This window comes from Sprattus sprattus (assembly GCF_963457725.1).
Source record: "Sprattus sprattus genome assembly, chromosome: 3".
Taxonomy (NCBI): Eukaryota; Metazoa; Chordata; class Actinopteri; order Clupeiformes; family Clupeidae; genus Sprattus; species Sprattus sprattus.
The window spans coordinates 45,931,759-45,953,647 of NC_137922.1; the positions used below are offsets into that span (position 1 = coordinate 45,931,759).

The 21,889-nt window shown below is 38.7% G+C and overlaps 2 protein-coding genes across 3 annotated transcripts; both read left to right on the forward strand.

Moving 5' to 3' along the window:
- Positions 1-6,454: 6,454 nt before the first annotated feature.
- On the forward strand, positions 6,455-8,392 carry LOC308362810 (galactose-specific lectin nattectin-like; the record flags this gene model as incomplete). Its single annotated transcript, XM_080835534.1, has 4 exons — positions 6,455-6,644; positions 6,809-6,891; positions 7,921-8,055; positions 8,243-8,392. The coding sequence occupies 4 exons, from the start codon at positions 6,455-6,457 to the stop codon at positions 8,390-8,392; spliced, it is 558 nt and encodes a 185-aa protein (XP_080691660.1).
- Positions 8,393-13,845: 5,453 nt separating this feature from the next.
- Positions 13,846-16,876, forward strand: LOC308361581 (ladderlectin-like). Of its 2 annotated transcripts, none has more exons than XM_080833972.1 (7): positions 13,846-14,009; positions 14,418-14,503; positions 14,590-14,631; positions 14,809-14,894; positions 15,087-15,221; positions 15,402-15,510; positions 15,783-16,876. In XM_080833972.1, the coding sequence occupies exons 2-7, from the start codon at positions 14,452-14,454 to the stop codon at positions 15,845-15,847; spliced, it is 489 nt and encodes a 162-aa protein (XP_080690098.1). In that variant the 5' UTR covers positions 13,846-14,009; positions 14,418-14,451; the 3' UTR covers positions 15,848-16,876. The 2 variants fall into 2 exon arrangements, with proteins under 2 accessions (XP_080690098.1, XP_080690099.1); XM_080833973.1 differs by having other exon boundaries at positions 14,596-14,631.
- Positions 16,877-21,889: the final 5,013 nt, after the last annotated feature.

A 21,889-nucleotide genomic window follows, 5' to 3' on the forward strand; every position in this document is an offset into this window, starting at 1 on the left:
GGATAGATAGAACGGTGCCAGAGATGGCACACAGAAACAAACACAATGCCACTCCTTGGCGCCATCAGAGATCCTGATGAAGGAGGATATGCAAAACAGGAAAGGGGGGTATGTTTAGAAGGGGGAATCAAGACGAGGAACTGCTGGCGCCATCAGGGATCCTCATGAAGGAGGATATGCAAAACAGGAAGGGGGTTATGTTTAGAAGGGGGAATCAAGACGAGGAACTGACAGTGTTGGATTTATTTGCCAGAGTAGGAGAGAGAGCTCAGAAAATAATGCCGCCCCCTCCCCTACCCTCCCTTCATGCCAACAGCCCCACAATGCACACTGGTGAAGTTTACTGGTGAAGCAGATGCCTCCCCTTAGGTGACTTGAAGCTGTCATTACCAGCAAAGGCTTTTGTACAAAGTATTAAATAAATATCAGTAAGCGTGTTCAATACTTTTACGCCTCCTGTATGGAAAAACTAGTTGTATGCATTGCTCAGGTGTGATTTTGGCCCATTTCTCCACACAAACAGTCTTCAAATCTTGAAGGTTCCGTGGGCCTCTTCCATGAACTCTGATCTTCAGTTCTTTCCATTTATTTTCAAATGGATTCGAGTCAGGTGACTGGCTTGGCCATTCTAGCAGCTTTATTTTCTTTCTCTGAAACCAAATGAGAGTTCCTTGGCTGTCCATTGTGTTGCTGAAATGTCCACCTTCGTTTCATCTTCATCACTCTGGTAGATGGCAGCAGATTTTTATAAAGAATCTCTCTGTACATTTTTCCATTCATCCTTCCTTCAATTATGTGAAGTTTTGCCAGTATCGAAAGCAGCCCCACACCATGATGTTCCCACCTCCAAACTTCACTGTTGGGATGATGTGCAATGCCATTTGTCCTCCAAACATGGTGTGCATTATGGCATCCAAAGAGTTACATTTTGCTCTCATCTGACCAAACTATATTCTCCCAGTATTTCACAGGCTTGTCCAAATGTTGTGCTGCAAACTTTAACCAAGTTTCAAATAGTTTTTTCTTCAACAATGGAGTCTTATGTGGTGAGCGAGCATACGGGCCATGGCTTATTGTTTTCTTTGAATCAACTGTACCTGCAAATTCTAGGTCTTTCTGAAGCTCTCCACAAGTGGCCCTTGTCGCTTGGACAACTCTCCTGATAATTTTTAGAGACAACTCTCCAGATATCTTGCGAGGAGCACCTGGTCGTGGTCTGTTTATAGTGAAATTATGTTCTTTCCACTTCCGGATTATGGCCCCAACAGTGCTCACTGGAACACTCTGAAGTTTAAAAATGCGACTGTGACCTATGCCCAACCAAAAATGGTGACGTGTTACTTCTTTTACCCACTGTAAAAGCTAAATGGGTATGGATTTCACTGTGAGTGGGGATAAGGTAGCCTATATGTTTTTGTGTGCGTGTGTGTGTGTGTGCACATGTGTGTGAGTGTGTGTGTGTGCGCGTGTGTGTACGCACATGTGAGGAGAGGGTGAAGTATTTTCACATTAGCTTGGGAAAACTATGACTCATTTTGGATGAGGGAGAAAGACTAGAGATGGTGCAGGGTGGGGGATTACCCCTCCTAAGGCTACACCCACATGCTTTCCTAAAACACCTATCAACACCTTGACAAAAGCACTGCTGAATATTCAACAGACAGACAGTTAGAATCACCACCCCAATTTGAGCTCCACCTTTAGAGTCATTGGATTTGTTTATAAATCTGATTCTCAGTTCACTTAGACACTGATACTTCATTCACAGGTGTTTCAAGACATACATACTGTACTGAAGAAAACTTTCCCTGACTACTAACAGCATTAGTTTTGACAAATCTGAGGACTTTGACTACGTAAGTTTAACCACGTTTTCAAACCACACTTCATTATTTTGCAAACTATCTTAAAAATAGTTATTAACTGAATTAACCTAAAATACTATAAACAAAGATCACACTAGTGTGTGTAAATAGTCATTTCATTTGGTAACTGGATTTTCAAGGTTAAAAAAGTTACTAAAAACAAAAAATTCATTCTTTTGCCTAAACCTCTGTACACGTGGATCATACTAGTGTGTGTAAATAGTCAGTATGAATATAATCATTCATTTGGTAACTCGATTTTAAAGGTTAAAAAGTTTCCAAAACTAAAAAAAGAAAAAGTGTTAAAAAGTTAAAACAACACAAACACCATTCATGTTAAATTATAGCATGTGCATGTAGTTTACAATAGTGCTTAAAACCTCACTTACTTAAAAATAATTTAAAAGAAGAGTGGATGTCTCACTTCAGGATAGGTTCCCTCAATGGAACGTCCCGGCGATGGGCACAGATGCCATCTGGTGGCCTCTCCTTGTATGAGAATGTATAAGATTTTAACGATTCCGATTCCATTCCGATTCCTGGTTTTCGATTCCATTCCTTATCCTATATTCTTGTATCGATTATTTTTGGGCAAGGAAAAAAAAGAGTACAAACAGGTTTATTTACATGAATTTTCTTTTGTATAATATTCTCTTAATAGATGATGCACACAGTATGTATGTACATTTACATGTTTTAATTAACCAAAAACAAACCTTAGAATAGGTCAACAAACTCTCAAAGTGGTGTCCAGAGACCCATAGCCTAGGAATCTTTTTCCTCGATGGGGGCCAGGGGGTCCCAAAAAAAAAGAATTGATTAGTCTTGACTATGATTCCAACCATAAGTAACAGAATGTATGACTGATTTGGTAATTACAGTGCATGGAATGCCCTGTATTGTTATTCCTAGGCTGCTTCTTCTTCTTCTTCTTCTTCTTCTTCTTATTCTTGTTACCTTTTTCTGCGATTAATTCAGCCCGAACCGCTTAACGTAGAAACTTCATTCAAACTTTGTCGCGTAGGTCTTGTAAAGGACACTTACTGTATGCTATGTATTTTTCACTTTTCTAAACGTTATACTTTTTAAGATATTAAATAAAAACGAATCGAAATTTTCCCATTGACTTACATTGGGCCATTATGACATCATAATAGGGTCTTTAAACTGGCTTGCACCTGTGCTTCACTGACAGCTGCGCCAAATCAAAGGAACCTCTTCTCTGTCCCTCTCAATTTAACTGTAACTAGGAACATTAAGACACCTTCCATTCTCTACTTTTTTTCTCTCCATCTCTCCATCTTTCTCTCTATCCCTCTCAGTCTACTTTCTCTCACACTCAATCTCTCTTCTTCACTCCATTTTTATCTCCTTTTTTCAATATTTTCACTCTCTTTTTCTCTTTCACTCTTCTTTCCTTCTTACACTCATCTTTCCTTCTTACACTCTTCTTTCCTTCTTTCACTTTTCTTTCCTTTCTTCACTCTCCTTTCTTCTTTCCTTCTTTCACTCTTCTTTCCTTTTCTTCTTTCCTTCTTCAACTATTATTTTCTTCTTTCACTCTTCTTTCCTTTCTTCACTCTTCTTTCCTTCATCCTCTCTTCTCTCCTTTCTTCACTCTTCTATCCTTTCTTCTTTCCTTCTTCCACTCTTCTTTCCTTTCTTCTTTCCTTCTTTCACTCTTCTTTCTTTTTTTGTTCCTTTCCTAACTTTTGCATTTCATGCACTGGTATTTCCTTCAGGAAATGCATTTTCTAGTTGGTTTCATGCAATTTGTGTAATAAAACATCTAATCTCAAAAATGTCATCAGTCCCTCCTTGGTCTAATTGGTGGCTGTTTAGGGGTCCTTGATCCGCTGTGCTAAATAAATTCTGAACATGCCAATTACAGTGCTGTTTAGAAAAAAAGGTGTGTTCCTTGAACTGTAAATAAAACTAACATAAACAAATAGTGAAAGCTTTACACAATGAAACAAATGGCGTCTACACAATAGACTGTTCGATATTAGCTGATAAAGCGCTAACGTTAGCCGCTCTGCTATTGCTTGGTTGAGATTCATTAATGTTATCGTCACTCCGTAGCGCGACATTCCTGCAGTTTTTCCCCCCTTTGATGAAATACACAAGAACCAGTTCTTGATTCCCATCCCTACTCCTGGTACGACTCTTCTTATAGTGATATCTCTGCATATGTTTGTAATCTGTACAATGTTCTAGAGAAAGAAAAAAAAGCAAAAGATGAGTAAAATGTGTTTAATATGGATGTGGATTGTATTAAGCAGGATATTCCTTATTCTGGATCATATCCTGTTACTGGAGAGAAAAGAGAAACATAATAAAGTAAAAAAAAAAAACACTGTGGGTCTTGAAGTAGACTATCAATATGTGCCAGCAAAGAAATATCAGCTGTGTGAGGACAGACTAGTATTGTAGAGTAATTGCTGAACATTTTTCTTAAGCAATCTATTTTTTTTTAACCTCCATTTCCAAGTGCATCATATGAATGACAAAAGTTGGAGAAATGACAAGACAAATGTGTAGCAAAACCTGTTTCGTGATCAGCAAATATAATTTTTTACCAAATGTGTGTGTTATGCAGGTCCAGTGGCAATTTTAGCCGAAATGTCTTCTTATAATACAGCAACAAAGTAAATAAAAGAGATTGTATCGATCTAATCTTTGGATTTTATTGCATAGTTCAAATAACTTGCATGCTATATCAAGCTTGTGGCACACGCATACAACATGAAGCGAAAGGCACAACTGAATCAAATAAAAGCAACAAATTATGCTGCTAAATGAACAAAACTTACATCAAATGTTGTCTTATAAACAGAAATTATTTCAGGCTGCAAATTGAAACAAAACAGTAGAAAACTAGCGATAGCTAACGAGCAGTGAGGTTAATGGCGTAGATCTGTCTGACTACAATCTTTATAAATTATTTTTTCTTGGTCACAGGTTGTTAGGCAGATTCCGTGGAACACATTTAAAACTGCCCCATCTCCCAATGTAAACTTTGGCCTGTGTCACTCACGCTCATTGGTGTTTCCATAGCAACAGTCTTGTGTTTGCAGCGCTGCCGCAGAAAGGGAGGGACAGCGGAGAGCAGGCAGCATTCCACAGAGCAAGCACAAACACAGAAACACACACAAATGAAATGACTCCAAAACAGTACTATATTCCTTGTGAGTCTAGTTACTTTGCATATTAAACTTTGCATATTAAATAAAATATGATTTATTTTGCCACCAAGCACAGCTGTATTGAGCTTTCTGCACCACAGCACAATCTGGATCTGGTGGGTCAGTGCCCCATGTGCCCCTAATGTAGAAACGCCACTGTGAAGGTCACTACTCTGTACTATCAGACACTGAAAAATGCAAGAACAGTGAAAAATAGAAACCATTGCTGTTCCGTAAGACAAAACCAACTGCTTTTTAAAATTATATCTGGCCCATCACCATCTTGATCTTTTAGCATACATTTCACTGTGAAATTGGCAGCTGTTTTAAATTAATGTAATGAGCTTCTGGGACAATAGAAAGTTTACCACCAATATTAATTTCATATTTGAAATTTTCACAACTTATCTTTTCAAATGCAAATTAAAATGCAGGTTTCAAATGCAACCTATATCTGTCATAACAACAACAATCAAGATTTAACGGGCCACTGTTCATTCCTTACCTTCAATATTTGAGCTTCCCCACACCTTTCAATATTGTTATATATTAGACATTTAGTTTAACCAATATAAGCATTGAAGTACAGTAGTCTTAAAAGCCTCTGTACTGAGACAAATATGAAATTAATATCTTAGGTAAACTTTCTATCGTCCCAGAAGCTCATTACATGAATTTAAAACATCTGCAAATAGACAGTTACCTGGGCTAACATGCAGACTATCTCATACAGAAACATTAGCAAAGGCATGGAATACTATGCATGTGTTCACTTTAAGATATTCATAAGATTGCTAAGGTATGAAGTTCAACTTATCCCAAAGACAATGATGGAAGTTAAAGTCTCAGCATATCTGCTGCTGAATAGCATATTCATGGAAGCCATAAGCACCTTACATGTCTGGTAGATTGTTGCCTCATCTACAGTCAAGAGCATGCTTTCAGAACTGGCATCTTATGTCTCTATCTCAAAACTATTTATCGATTGGGACCCTTAAGTTTCACTTTACAGGTAGAACTTCTGTGCATTAGCAGCAGTGATATAATACACATTGCATTTGATGTTAATGGGGGCTTTTGCAGTTACATGTGTTGTTTCTTGTGAATTTAGATCAGTACAGAGTCAACTTCATAAAAGAGGGGCTTGTGTTTTGCTTAATTGCTGTATTCTGGATACTGCGTATTTTCTGCTTTATGTATGGACTGCTAAAACATTAAAACATTAATGTATTACAAAAAAAAACAAGAAAATGGTTTAAAGTGAAATGATTTTGTATACTTACTACAATAGATGTTTTTCACGCATGTTTATGGGGGCTTTTCAGCTATGTGGGTTCGGTATCATTTTCTATTTTCAATGTATTTGAAGGTTACCTACTATAGTCTCTTGCTTTGGCCAGCAACATGATCAACAAAGCCAGCTTTCTTCTCCTCTCTGCTCTCCTCATCTACTGTCGAGACACAGGTATGCAACCTCATCAGTTACAAATAAACACAAATACATGGCATTTTATAGATGACTTAAATCTACATCTAACATTTGGTTTTGGAGGTACAGAGGGCTTAGAGCAGAAGGCTGAAGTGCACTGTCTTCGTAAGTATATTTTCTTTGGTGCCACAGAAAATTTGGTATTTTTACCGGCCTTTCCTTGTAATCCTACACATTGGTTGAGCAAAGCAAAACTAAATTCAGGAGAATTAAAATATGCTGTGTATCTATGCATTGCTGTGACATCTGTATCCAAAACATGCTCACAGAGACTTGCTCTCAGTACTGGACTCCTTATGGTACCCGCTGTTTCCAGTTTGTCTCCAAAGCAAGATCTTGGGCTGAATCTGAGGTGTGTCCTATTTCTATCACATTAACACTCTAAGGTCCAAGGCCTTTTAGACTTTTCTAAGTTGTCTGACATGCCTTGATGTTTTTGTACATTTTGCTTAACTTAAAACATTGATGCACAAATGGAATATATGATTCTATTCTAGACGACCTCAGCAATAATATCATGTAAGTAAAAGGAATGTAGTAAAAAAAAGTTTAATTTAAATCAAATGTAAACATACCCTTGGAAAATCCTTGTTTCAGAGGTGCTCAGACTTTGTACATAAACACATTGTAAAGATTTATTCACAAGACTTTTTATTTCTGAGCCTTGTAAACATAGGTGTTGGCTAAACACATGTTAGTTTAGCATTCAGAAAGTATGTCTTGTTTCACTACCACATATTTATAATTTCAGAGTGTCCTGTACCATTCCTAAATCTGTGCCCCTACAAATGCATATTGATGAGTTGGTGTGAACAAACCTGTGACACCTCTCGCAAAGAACAAAGGCCATATCCTAATGGCCCTAGAATGTCTTTGTGGCCCAAACCCCCCGGAGTGAATCTTGCCACATCATGACCCAATGGAGATCACTGAATCACCATCTCCTTATCATATGAATAGCTGTCATTTGCTAATGGGTGGGTCCTTAGCAGCAGAAACCCCACTCAGATACTAGAAAGTGCAACACATCAGTTCTATTCCCCTGACAAAGTGCTTATTTATTTAAAAATTTTGAACTGTATATATTATAAAAGAAAAGGGTTCAATGTTTCCGTGGTTGTTCTTTTTATGTCTCTAAGACGAAAACTCGCGGAGCTTTACATTTTTTTGACAAAAAAATAAAAATATCCCGTACGAGGGATATAGACCTTAGACAGTTAAGGACATTCTGGTCATTAACTTGTAATCCCCTTTCAGTACCACATTCATTGATTATTAACCAGAAGACTGATATATACATATCTACAAGGATGTTTCTGATATTTTGTCCACCTGTTGTTTATCATGTCATATCAACTTCAACTGAAACTTGTTCTTGCAGAGTCACTGTGTTGGGATGGGAGGGAACCTGGCTTCGGTGCACAGCATAACTGAGTACAGCTTCATCCAGGAACTGATCCGCAAACAAACTCGAGGCGCACCTCGTACTTGGATCGGAGGATATGATGCTGCTCAGGTATGACAGCTGCAATGTATTCATCAGTCATCTTTCTTTCCCAACATGGATGTGTTGAATACCACAACGGCAAAACATGATACAATACACAATATGATGACACATACCAATGCATGCTCAGTTTAGAGCAATATTCTGTTCAAAAGCAGATAACTGTATAGGTTGACATTTTGTCTCTTTTTGTCAGGAGGGTCTGTGGTTTTGGAGTGATGGGTCCAGGTTTGATTACACTAACTGGGCTCCTGGTCAGCCTGATAATATTGGAGGAGAGCATTGTGTGAAAATGAATTTTCCAGGTACAGTCACCACTATTCAAATAATATTTCTGCTGCAATGAAAATCTTAAATCCCTTGAAATGAATGACATATACATAAAAAAATCAAGTCATAATCATGGTATGTTAATGATGGTAATTATGGTATCACCACCATCAGTTTTGTGTTGCAATAGTGTACCACAGCACCAACTGCAGCCCAATGGAGATAGGAAGGACTTTAAAAGAACTATTGTATTTAAATCTTTTTTTTCTTAGCTCCACTGGTCTGGAATGATGCCCCATGTAAGCGTCTGTTTCCATCCGTGTGTGCTGTTCGGCGTATGTGAAACTGGAGAAGCTAACAAGAAATCCTTCAATTTAAAGCTCAAAAGTAAAATCCCACTGCCCTAAACACAGAATGGGATGGTGGTAGTACAAGCTTCAAATAATCATCAAGTTTAATAAATTGCTTTGCATGCAGCGTAAAGCAGCATGCAGCGTTATTCTGTGTTTTTGTACATGTGTGATAAGTGAAAATTCACCCTAGTTACCTCAGGACTCCGGAGCTGCATGAAAGTATATTTATTAGACAGACAACAACAACAATTGCAATTGGGCTCACTTCCCAGCACAAGGCTGAAAGTGAAGGCAATGATAAACCCTTTGCACAAGGTTTATATAGACAAAAGTTTAGCTTTCAGCAGGGATAACCACGTGGTGGATTTCTCACGTCCGAGGCTCCCTGTCTTGCAATGATGGCAGTTTTGCACAAGGTCGGAAGAAGCACAGTTCCTTTCTTATCTCCTCTGGTCTAAACATGCTGTTGTTCATATGCAGACTTAGTGGCACCTATTATTCTAGTTACACACACAGAGAGAAAAGCCATGCTCCTGCTTTCATAAGCACATGATTCATACAAGGAATATATTAAAAGAAGGCACTTGACTATTATATTCTTAAGTCATTAACAATGTTTGTAAATAATCTCTGTCTTTATTTTCATACCACCATTATGGGCGTTTCTAGACTCTTTCTTGGACTGGCTGTCTTTCAACTCAGCCCCCCACAAAACTATCAAGAAAATGACTTCTCAAAACAAACAAAATAATGAATTTGCAATAGTAGCCTACACATTCCTTTGAGGTGTTAACCCTAATAGGGAAAAAACGAAAGGTAAGTTAACATTTACAGGTCGCGCACCACCAAAAATGTTTTGCCATTATTCCAGCAAACTAAACCTTAAAGCACAATTATATAAAATGTATTGTATCATAAAATGGCAGAATGAGTAATCAGAGATTAAGGAAACGTGCAAAACTGAAATACTGGCTTCTCCAACAACAACAACAACAACAACAACAACAACGCTACAGCCAGTATATTCTCCTTTTATAATGTCTGCTCTGCAGCGGAACATCTGTTTGTGTTTTGGCCTGTGTGATTCCGCCCGCTGCACATTTCTCCAGTAACATTTAAACACCCCTGGTTGCCAGATAGGAACGCAAACACAACATGCGACTACCATGGAAGTAAGCAAACCATTGGACCATTAGATATAATGTTTGATTCTACCTTACCAAAATAACCTCTGCATCCTTCTAAAAACTGTGCCTGACCAGAGACATAGTAAAATACGCTTCAATATTGGTCATGCATTTGAAAGATGGATAGTTTATCACGGCTACCAGGGAGAGGCATTTTAAGTCATTTCAACATTTCAGTACTTGCATTCATACCCTGTGGTAGGTTTGCAGCTGGGTTATCAAGGCATATGTGTATGATTGTGAAATATATGCTTAATCTAATTAAATACATTGGTTGTAGACCAAAATTTACAAATGCACAGATTTAAAACATTGTACGTTTTAAAGACATTTTCACTCCTAACGTGAACAGAAGATGGCAGTATTGCACTGTTGTGACTGGTGAGTAGATGTTCGACAGGAAAAGTGAATATCTTGTGAGACATATCTTTGACTTTCCTGTATTCTGTCCTTTTTTCGCTTCGTCTCCATGTTCTATGTGCGATTCACACAGACTGGAACATAAAAGATACAAAATGAACACATAGGCCTACCCTTTTCTGCCAAAAAAATAAAAGGAAATGCAGTCTGCTGTATCTTCCTTAGATGAGAGTAGGATTCAGTTATTTTCCTCATCTCCTTTTCATATGCATCTAATTTCTGAATAACTCAAAACCCGTAATAGCACAACCGATCATTTCTACGGGTCAAACCAGCACCAACGAACAGCAGTGCTATTTTGATATTTTGAATGACACGGGGGCCAGATTCACTCACGCTCATGGGAGCCATGAGTAGGCCTACCTACATGTCTTATAGATTGTTGCCTTATCTAGTCAAGAGCGTGCTTTCAGTTCTGGCATGTCACTGGCATCTTATATTCCCTGTTTCACAGAGAAAATTAGCCAATATTTTAGAGCAGACATCCTAGACTAAGGTCTCGATGTAGCCAACATGGAGGTGGGACTGTACACGGTAACCAGTAACGACGCACTTCTAACTTTCGTTTTCCAAACGTCATAGCCTACGATACAACTTCCGTGCTTGGTAGTGGAGTACAGAACACGTGCGGAAAATTTGTGTTTTAGGAAAATATCCTACAAAACGATACATCTTTACAATACTTGAGGTCCTCGGCAGTGGCGGCCCCAGAGATTTTTTTTCTGCAGGTGCTATGGGGGTGCTCGGCATTTTACAGAGGGTGCTATGAAATTAAGGTGATACTGTGTCACATGGTTCTCTACTACAACACCTACCCACCATATCGTCACATCTGTTTACATGTTTGCTTTCCCAAGCGTCTTTGTGGTCCATCTCAGCCCTTTGGCGTGAGTGAATAGTGCTTCGATTGGTCCCATGACTACTTCATGTCCCATCTGTTATATCGCAGTCCAACTGCGATAGGGAACGCACACACACACACATACACAATAACACACACAAAAACACACACACAAAGTACACACTCTCCTTCTCTCCTTCTCTCGCTTTCTCCTTCACTGATACACACACATGTAGAAATACTCACTCACACACCAGCATACAAACACATGCTATCTGCCCCCAAATCTCTCTCTCCCTCTCACTGTCTTTCTTTCTCTCTCTCTGGCTCACACACAAACAAACATACACACACACACGCTCACACACCAGCATACAAACTCAGGCTATCAGCACTACCAATCGCCCTCCATCTCTCTCCATCTCTCTCCTTCTCTCTCTCTCTCTCTCTCCCTCTTTCTCCCTCTCTCTCTATCTCTCTCGCACACACACACACACACACACACACACACACACTGGTTGAAGGGGCGATTATAGATGAAACAATCCCTTTGAGGCAGCAGAGATTTGAGGTGAGAAGTGGGGAGCAGAGCTGTGCCTCAGACCCTCTTTCTCTCACACACACACACACACACACTCACAGACATGCAAGCGTATCACACACACACACACACACACACACACACACACACACACTGGTTGAAGGGGCGATTATAGATGAAACAATCCCTTTGAGGCAGCAGAGATTTGAGGTGAGAAGTGGGGAGCAGAGCTGTGCCTCAGACCCTCTTTCTCTCACACACACACACACACACACTCACAGACATGCAAGCGTATCACACACACATACACACACACGCGCGCGCGCGTTCACAGAAATGCAAACGCAAACGCAACACACAGACACACACACACACACAAACACACACACACAAACACAAACATACACACACACACACACACACATGCTCAAAGACATGCACACGCAACACACACACACAGAACGCAACACAACACAACATTCAATAACACAATTCATGAATTCATATGCAGATAATGCAGTTCAACTCATATTGGCATACTCACATGTTGTGCACTGCAAACACAATACAGAACCAATATAACCCTGACAGATATCTTATAATAAGGTGTGTGAATGTGTGTTAAATTACCAAATTACTTGTGTGTCTTCTTACCTACTAACAACAACAACAACTGCCCTTCCATCTACACGCTTGACCTCTCACCTTTCACATTTCACCACTGAGATTGCACTATCCGGATCCACATGCTTCAGTGCCCAGTCCTCTCCCCCCAAACAGACATGTTCCAGGACAGACATGTTCCAGGATTTCACAAGTGGTGCAAGAGTTGCAAAAGATGAAGCAGATTTGCAAGATCAGCCTGGGAGAGAGAGGGGGAATGTGTGTGTGTGTGTGTGTGTGTGTGTGTGTGTGTGTGTGTGTGAGAGAGAGAGAGAGAGAAAGAGAGAGAGAGAGAGAGTTGTCATACACTTTTATTGAATCAAATTCTCACAACGCAGTTATATGACATAACTCTACTTGTTATGTACTAAGTAACTGGACTTTTAATGATATTATAATACACTGAGTAATTAAATAATAGCCATAAGGCTCCCTTTTGCCAGTTTTAAACGTTTTTAGGACATCCAGTAGCTCATACAACTTGTGCAACACACAGACACAGACACGACATGCACAAATCACATACACATAGGGAGAACACTTTCAAAAGGAGTGGGGTGGTAACAGATACAAGAATGGTAGGGAGTGACGGTGTAGGTGTAGGTGTCCAGTAGGAAAGTGTTCTTGTGCTTGGGTGGATAGTACAAAGAGAGAGTGCAGAATAAACAGTAAAAGTCTGTGCAAGGGGCTAGTTTAGCCAGTTAAGGGATGGACATTGGGTTGGTATAGTAAATTGGGGATCTTGCCAAATAGTTAGCCCGCATTTATCTATGAAAACTGTGTTTTAACTTGTGTATTAATGATCTTTAAAGTGTTTAATTAATAAACCTCTTTTCCAATACTTACAGTGCAGTTCAAAATGTTTGGCACTAGTAGAAAAGATAGCAACTCAATGAGGTATCTTTAGGAACTGGCCACAGGCCTCAAACAGGAATCCTCCAGTTAAGTTGCAGACCACCCTGATGGATTTTCAGCATCCCCCCTTTCCCTTCCACAACACCTTAATTCAGTTGTTGCCAGGGGATATATTAACAATTTTACTTTAACATTTAACATCCATAACGCAAAATACTGGTTTGGATCTGCAATGTGAGTGGTTATGTAGCCTGTGTGTGTGTGTGTGTGTGTGTGTGTGTGTGTGTGTGTGTGTGTGTGTGTGTGCGTGTGTGTGTATGTGTGTGTGTGTGTGTTTATGCCTGTGTGTGTGTGTGTGTGTGTGTGTGTGTGTGTGTGTGTGTGTGTGTGTGTTTATGCCTGTGTGTGTGTGTGTGTGTGTGTGTGTGTGTGTGTGTGTGTATGTGTCTGTGCACGTGTGTGTACGCACATGCGAGGAGAGGGTAATATTTTTGCATTTGCTTGGGAAAATTATGACATTTAGAATGAGGGGAAAGTGGAGATGGTGAAGGGTGGGAGATTACACCACTCCTAAGGCTACACCCACATGTTTTTCGAAAACACCCTTAAACACCTTGACAAAAGCACTGCTGAATATTAAACACACAGCAGATAGAATCACCACCCCAATTTGAGCTCCATCTTTGTCATTGGATTTGTTTAAAAATCGGAAGCTCAGTTCACTCAGACACTGATAATTCATTCACAGGTGTGTCCAGACATAACTTCTGTACTGAACACTTTCCCTGACTGCTATCGGCATTAGTTTTGACAAATCCGAGGACTTTGACCACGTAAGTTTAACCACGCTTTCAAACCACACTTTCATTCTTTTGCTGATCAAGTTAAAATTCTGTATAGCTATTAACTGAATTATCTGCCTAGACACCATGTTGTTTGCAGTCTAAACAAAACAAAGCTGCATAAGGTGATGTCATTGCGCATGTGCAAATGGCACCTACATAGATAGCAGAATCGTAAAGGACTTTGGCTAACGATTCCAAGGAATCTGTCTACTTCGACCCTGTCTGTATAGACTGCTAATACATGAGAACATTAATGTATTACAAAAGAAACAACAAAATGGTTTAAAGTTGAATGATTTTGTATACACACTACAATAGATGTTTGTCACACATTTGTATGGGGTCTTTTCAGCTATGTGGGTTCGGTATCATTTTCTATTTTCAATGTATTTGAAGGTTATCTACTATAGTCTGTTGCTTTGGCCGCAACATGATCAACAAAGCCAGCTTTCTTCTCCTCTCTGCTCTCCTCATCTACTCCGGTATGTAACCTCATCAGTTACAAATATAACAAAAACATGGCATTTTATAGATTACTTAAATCTACATCTAACATTTGGTTTTGGAGGTACAGAGGGCTTAGAGCAGAAGACTGAAGAGCACTGTCTTCGTAAGTATTTTGTTTTTGGTGCCACAGAAAATGTTACTTTTCTTGTAATCTTACACAACGGTTGAGCAAAGCAAAACTAAATTCAGGAGAAGTAAAAGACAGCATTTTAAATAACTTGTGTTTTGCTGTGTATCTGTATGCATTGCTGTGACATCTTTATCCAAAAAATGCTCACAGAGACTTGCCCTCTACTGAACTGGACTCCTTATGGTACCCGCTGTTTCCAGTTTGTCTCCAAAGCAAGAACTTGGGCCGAATCTGAGGTGTGTCTTATTTCTTTCACATTAAGGACATTCTGGTTTGTCATTAACTTGTAATCCTCCTTTCACTACCACATTAATTGATTATCAATCAGAAGACTGAACTGACCCTTTATATCTTATGGGATGTTTCTGATATTTTGTCCACCTGTATCATGTCATCAACAAAACTTCAACAGAAACTTGTTCTTGCAGAGTCACTGTGTTGGGATGGGAGGGAACCTGGCTTCGGTGCACAGCATAGCTGAGTACAGCTTCATCCAAGAACTGATTCGCAAACAAACTCAAGGCGCACCTCGTACTTGGATCGGAGGATATGATGCTGCTCAGGTATGACAGCTGCAATGTATTGATCATAATCATCTTTCTTTCCCACCATGGGCATGTTGAATACTACAACGGCAACACATGACAACACAATATGACGACACATACCAATGCATGCTCAGTTTAAAACAATACTGTTCAGAAGCAAATATCTGTGGTTGACATTTTGTCTCTTTTTGTCAGGAGGATCTGTGGTTTTGGAGTGATGGGTCCAGGTTTGACTACACTAACTGGGCTCCTCGTCAGCCTGATAATATTGGAGGAGAGCATTGTGTGGAAATGAACTTTCCAGGTACAGTCACCACTATTCAAATTATATTTGTGCTGCAATGAAAATCTTGAATCCCTGAAAATGAATTCATAATTATATATACATAAACAAATCTAGTCATAATCATGGTATGGTAATTATGGTACCACCACCTTGTTTGTTCTTGTCAGCTCATAGTGTAGTAGACCATCAGTTTTGCATTGCATTACTGTTCCACAGTGCCAACTGCAACCCAATGGAGACAGAAGACTTCAAAATGACATATTTTATTAAAATCAACCTTTTTTTCTTAGTGCTCTGGAATGATGCCCCATGTCAGGATCTGTTCCCATCTGTGTGTGCTATCCGGCGTTTGTGAAACTGGAGAATCTAACAAGAAATCCTTCAATTTAAAGCTCAATAGCAAAATCCTACTGACCTAAACACAGAATGGGATGGTGGTAGTACAAGCTTCAAATAATCATCAAGTTAATAAATTGCTTTGCATGCAGCATAAAGGTGATGTTATTCTGTGTTTGTGTACATGTGTCTTTCATTTTCATATCACCATTATGGGCGTTTCTAGACTCTTTCTTGGACTGGCTTCAACCCACCTGTCTTTCAACTCAGCCCCCCACAAAACTGCCAAGCAAATTACTTCTCAAAGCAAACTAAATAATGAATTTGCAATAGTAGCCTACAAATTCCTTTGAGGCGTTAACCCTAATAGGGAAATAACAGAAGGTAAGTGAACATTTACAGGTTGCGCACCACCTGTTGTCTTTTGTTTAATAAAAAAATGTTTTGCCATTATTCCAGCAAATGAAACCTTAAAGCACAATTATATAAAATGTATTGTATTAAATCATAACATGGAAGAATGAGTAATCAGAGATAAATGAAACATGCAAAACTGAAATACTGGCTTCTCCAACTAAAACAACAACGCTACAGCCAGTATATTCTCCTTTTATAATGTCTGCTCTGCAGCGGAACATCTGTTTGTGTTTTGGCCAGTGTGATTCTGCCCTTGGACCATTAGATATAATGTTTGATTCTTCCTTACCAAAAAAACCTCTGCATCCTTCTCAAAAATGTGCCTGACCAGAGACATAGTAAAATACACTCCTAACGTGAACAGAAGATGGCAGTATTGCACTGTTGTGACTAGTGAGTAGATGTTCGACAGGGAAAGTGAATATCTTGTGAGACATATCTTTGACTTACCTGTATTCTGTCCTTTTTTCGCTTCATCTCCATGTTCTATGTGCGATTCACACAGACTGGAACATAAAAAAAAAACACAAAATGAACACAAAAGGAAATGCAGTCTGTTGTATCTTCCTTAGATGAGAGTAGGATTTAGTTATTTTCCTCATTTCCTTTTCATATACATCTTATTTCATTTTTTTCCCTCAACCCGTAACATCCCAGGGTATAGCTTAACTTCCTTTTGCTCCCCCCCCCCCCCCCCCCCACATAAATCACAGTTTTTTTTTATCTTAAAATGTACGTAATATATTTTAAAAGCTTCACCAAACTCATCAAAAGGACAAGGGTAGCACAACAAAGTGTGTTTTGTTGTTGTCTAACATTTTGTTTTTATTCTTAATGATATAATATGTGACCAGTACCTACAAAAACCCATGTCCGAAAGCAGGTCCGGCACACTGCAATGCTTTAAAAAGTCTGAAAAGTGATATAAAATTGAACTTTATCTATATCATATGTAAATAACATAGTATTTATTTCACAAACATAAAAAAAAAATTTAAACATTTTGAATGTACTTTCTGGTCAGTTGAACATGTGTCCAGAGTTTTCGTCAACACCATCAGACTTTTTTAAATTGGGGAAAAAATCAGGAATAATTTAGGGCAGCTTTAACTCAAAGGACCCCTTTCATTCCTCCTTGTTCTTCCTGGTGACATGAGAACATTTGAGCTATGGTAAGTTTTTAATAATACTTTGTTTTACATATCTATTTACTAATATGCACATGTCACAACCATAGCGTATCAACTCCAAAATGGCTAAAGAGTCAACATTAGAGTAAAATGTTCTGCAATCTAGTGTTTATTTATATAGATTGGCTGGACCATGATCAACAGATGATAAACAAGATGGCTCCTGTGAGAATCTTGTGTGATATAAGGAGAAATGTACTTTTTTTGTCGACACCATCAGACGTCGACACCATCAAAACACCATCAAAATTTGTGTCTGATGGTGTCGACTTTCTCTGATGGTGTTGACTAAGGCCATTTTTAGTGTCCATTTTAATCATTTTAAAAATATCACTTCCCATGCATTTTTATTGCTATTTCAGTTTCATGTGTCGAATTAAATCTAGTTTAGATATAGAGTGTCAACTCCCTCAGATATATTTGTTATAGTTTTTTTTTAAATGGTATCTGTTTCATTCCTTGAAGGATATTTGTTCAAAGACTAACACATGTCCAATGTAGATGTGTATTTTTAATGCTTAAAAATGTCTCTGTTAAATCTGAAGGTTAAAGACAAATGTAATTCGTGATATGATTTCAATTCTACTCATTAAACATTGACTTCTTTGGCTCTAAACTTTTGTTTTTAATGATTTAAAGACCTGTGTAAAAGGGGAACTGGGAAAACTAATGAGTGAAAATATTTCTGATAAGATCATTTAAAATAATTTCCATAAGTATATTTATGTTTATGATGGTGTTGACAAAAATCAAGTGCTGACCCAGCAAACATTCAATTAACATAAAAAAAATCTACAACTGGGAGGTTGAACCAAAACATGTTTGGATAGACAAAACTTCATTTGACATAAATGTAATCATATATTTTGGAAGTTATCCAAATATTTTTTGGACAATCAAAACCTGTTTTGTCCCTTATCTCAAGAATCACTGACATATTACCAGTGTTGTATAGTAACAAAGTAGAAATACTTCGTTACTGTACTTAAGTAGTTTTTTTGGATATCTGTTCTTTACTTTACTACTTATATTTCTGATGACTTTTACTTTTACTTCGCTACATTTTGCAAAGAAAACTGATACTTTTACTCCGATACATTTCCCCTGAAACCTTCGTTACTCGTTACAAAATCGAATCATCTTTAGAAAAAATAATAATCATGAGACCAAAGTCGGGGACTGTGGTAGAACAGACTCCAAGCAGGTTTGGCGAATCAGCTGTCCTAGCGCACGTTAATGCGATTTTTCCGTTCACAAAAGCCCCCTAGAGGGGATATTTTACCGCGCAAGGGGGGGTTATGTATCTTACGTGCTTACGTCTCTGCGTCTAAAACGACCATAACAGCATAACGAACATAATCAGCCTTTAGTTACCGTTGCTACGTCAGCTAAAACTCCGAGGACTGTACCCAAAAGCATGGCTACGACGAGGACAAGCCGCGCTATATCTGTCAGTGTCAGTGATTCTTTTTGGAGTAATATATCCGCGATATCCTCCAGATCAAGGCAAAATGGACTGCAATATGCAGTGGAAGAACATATCAAAAACATTAAGATCAACAACGAAGGGGACACAACAATAATCAAAGCAATAGCATACAGGTGTCAATCAGCTCGGCGTGCAATTTCAGACGGTAACATTAACATTTTGACGTCAACATTTTGATTTTAACATTAACACATTTGTTGAAGAGAGTGTTAATAATACCAATTGACATTAACCATAACTGTTTGTGGATGTTATCTTAACTAGATAGTTAGTTACCACCTAGCAAAAGTGTAGATCGCTATCTAGATATATTATGTAAGCAGCTTCATTTGCAGACATACAGTAGCCTATGTGTTTGTCTTTGTCAATGTATTGAGTAGGGAGTGGGGTTCAAATCAGCCCATGTTTATAAGTTTGCTCGTTTTAGTCTGAATAAACTTCATTATTCTCAAAATTCTGACCCTTTGCTTTTTTATTAACAGCATCTACTTTTTACTTTTACTTTAAATAGCCTACTTAAGTACATTTAATATCAGAAAATTACCTTTGATAGCCTACTTACAGTACAGTGCAGTAACGATCAGATACTTTAATACTTTTACTTAAGTAATATTCTAAAAGGTGACTTTTACTTTTACTTGAGTAATTTTCCAGTAACGTATCTGTACTTTTACTCAAGTATGGCTTTTGAGTACTTTATATAACACTGCATATTACACACACATTTTACTCATCTTTTGTTTTTTACTTCCAAAAACAGGATAGGCCAAATATGTATTTTAACAGCACAAACCAGCACAAACGTAACACAAACGTAGCACAAACGACTGAGACTATTTTGATGAGATTTGACGTCTCAGGCCAGAAAATGTTATTCTGGATAACTAAAAACCCGTAATATCACAACCGATCATTTCTACGGGTCAAACCAGCACAAATTTAACACACACGAACAACAGTCAAACAGTGCTATTTTCATATTTTGAATAACACGGGGGACCAGCTTCACTCACGACCATGAGAGCCATGAGTAGCCTACATGTCTCATAGATTGTTGCCTTATCTACAGTCAAGAGCGTGCTTTCAGTTCTGACATCTTATGTCTCTTTCTCAAATAAATGTTCCTTTGCGATACATTCCCTGAGTTTCACTGTTTCACAGAGAAAATTAGCCAATCTTTTCAAGCAGGCATATTCATCCTAGACTAAGGTCTCGATGTAGCCAACATGGAGGTGGGACTGTAGGCTACACGGTAACCAGTAATAACGCACTTTTAACTTTCGTTTTCCAAACGTCATAGCCTTCTATACAACTTCCGTGTTTGGTAGTGGAGTACAGAACACACGCGGAAAATTTGTGTTTTAGGAAAATATCCTACAAAACGTCACGTCTGTACAAGACTTGAGGTCCTCGGGAGTAGGATAGAGGTATGCAGTTAATGGTATATTTTCGGTACGTTTGTGTAGGATGCGGTTTGGGTGGGCGCACTCACTTCTATAAAAGCGACAGACAATTAAGCAGGAGATACGGACGTGAGCACAAGCCATGCCCATGAAAGATTCAGATTACTATTGCTTGAAGGTTTTCTTCTTATTTAATACATTTTGTTGTCTTGCGTGGTTTAAGGTAGCCTTTTTGAAAGAGATCAAAACTGTCTTTATTGTTGACTTCCTTTAGCGACAATGGACAAATTAGATTTTCGTAAGGCAGAAATACACTTCTGCATCCTTCGGAGCCGAACACACCAGGGCGCGTTTGTACAGGCGCAGACGCTTCAAAAACGCCTTGGCATAGTGCGGCGCCCAAAACAGCCTGGTGCACCTGTGAAGCGGGGCTGCGTGTGCAACCAGGCGATCAAACGTAATACAAACTATTGGTGTTTGAATAATTGTTGGTTTCGAATTGTATAGTTCCTCGTAGTTTACCGCTTAAATTAAGGTTTCATCTACATTTGCCATCGCCGTTTTCGTTGGTAAAATACCTTTCATACCACATCTACCAGCATCAAAACAGGAAAGAAGTGTTAAAGTAGTTAAGCCCGCCTGTTGCTTGAACTGATTGGCTGCCTGGGCCGAGTGTGACATTGATGAGCGGTGCCCCTCCCTCACATTTTCTTTACGGTCTATTGGCCCAAGGGCTGCAAAATGCCATGAATGTAACCACATTACTAAAATGATTGGAGCACTCCACAAATGCTCATTGTTTTTAGAACAGATTGCATTGACTGACACCAATGTTTGGAATGGCACACTTTTTAAAACTTCCATACTGGCAAGCTGACCTGTATTTTTTATGTTTTAAATGACAATGTCTTCCTTCCTAACTGCACTCATCTTCTCACTTGTGTTCCACGCCACTTATGTTGTTGAACTGCATGTGGAAGGGGCAACTGACCCATACAACTGAGAAATGATTGGTTGCCTTTCTGATGAATTTGCATTTGCCCAGCCAAACCTATCAGAACTTTTATGTATCCAATTTGTTGCTGTTGGGGAATATGTAACGCCATTGTTTTACCACCCATGCCTACTTTGACTTATTATACCCTGTGATTGGCAAGCATCAGGGCACTCGTCAGTGGAACCGAGGCCCATTTGGTTGGAGAAGGTGAGAGAGAACCTGGAGGGTCGCTACCGTCTGGTGGGAGAGTTCATCTCAGACGTGCGGCTCATCTTCAAGAACTGTGCCATCTACAACAGAGTAAGTATGTGAGGTTAGGGTGCAAAATGTCTTTTTAAACTGTTAACTTCTTCACAATATTCTTCATGCATGCCTATCAAAGACATTTGCAGGTATAACGGATAAATGTAGTTATTTATTGAAAAATGTACTGTTTACGCTCATTGACATAGTAGTTTTTATCAGATTGAGTTGAAATTATTAGTAATGCTTTTTATTTGCTTTCATGAATGCATCAATATTCTTAATGTATCTTAACGTGTGTTTGTTTGTGTATGTGTGTGTG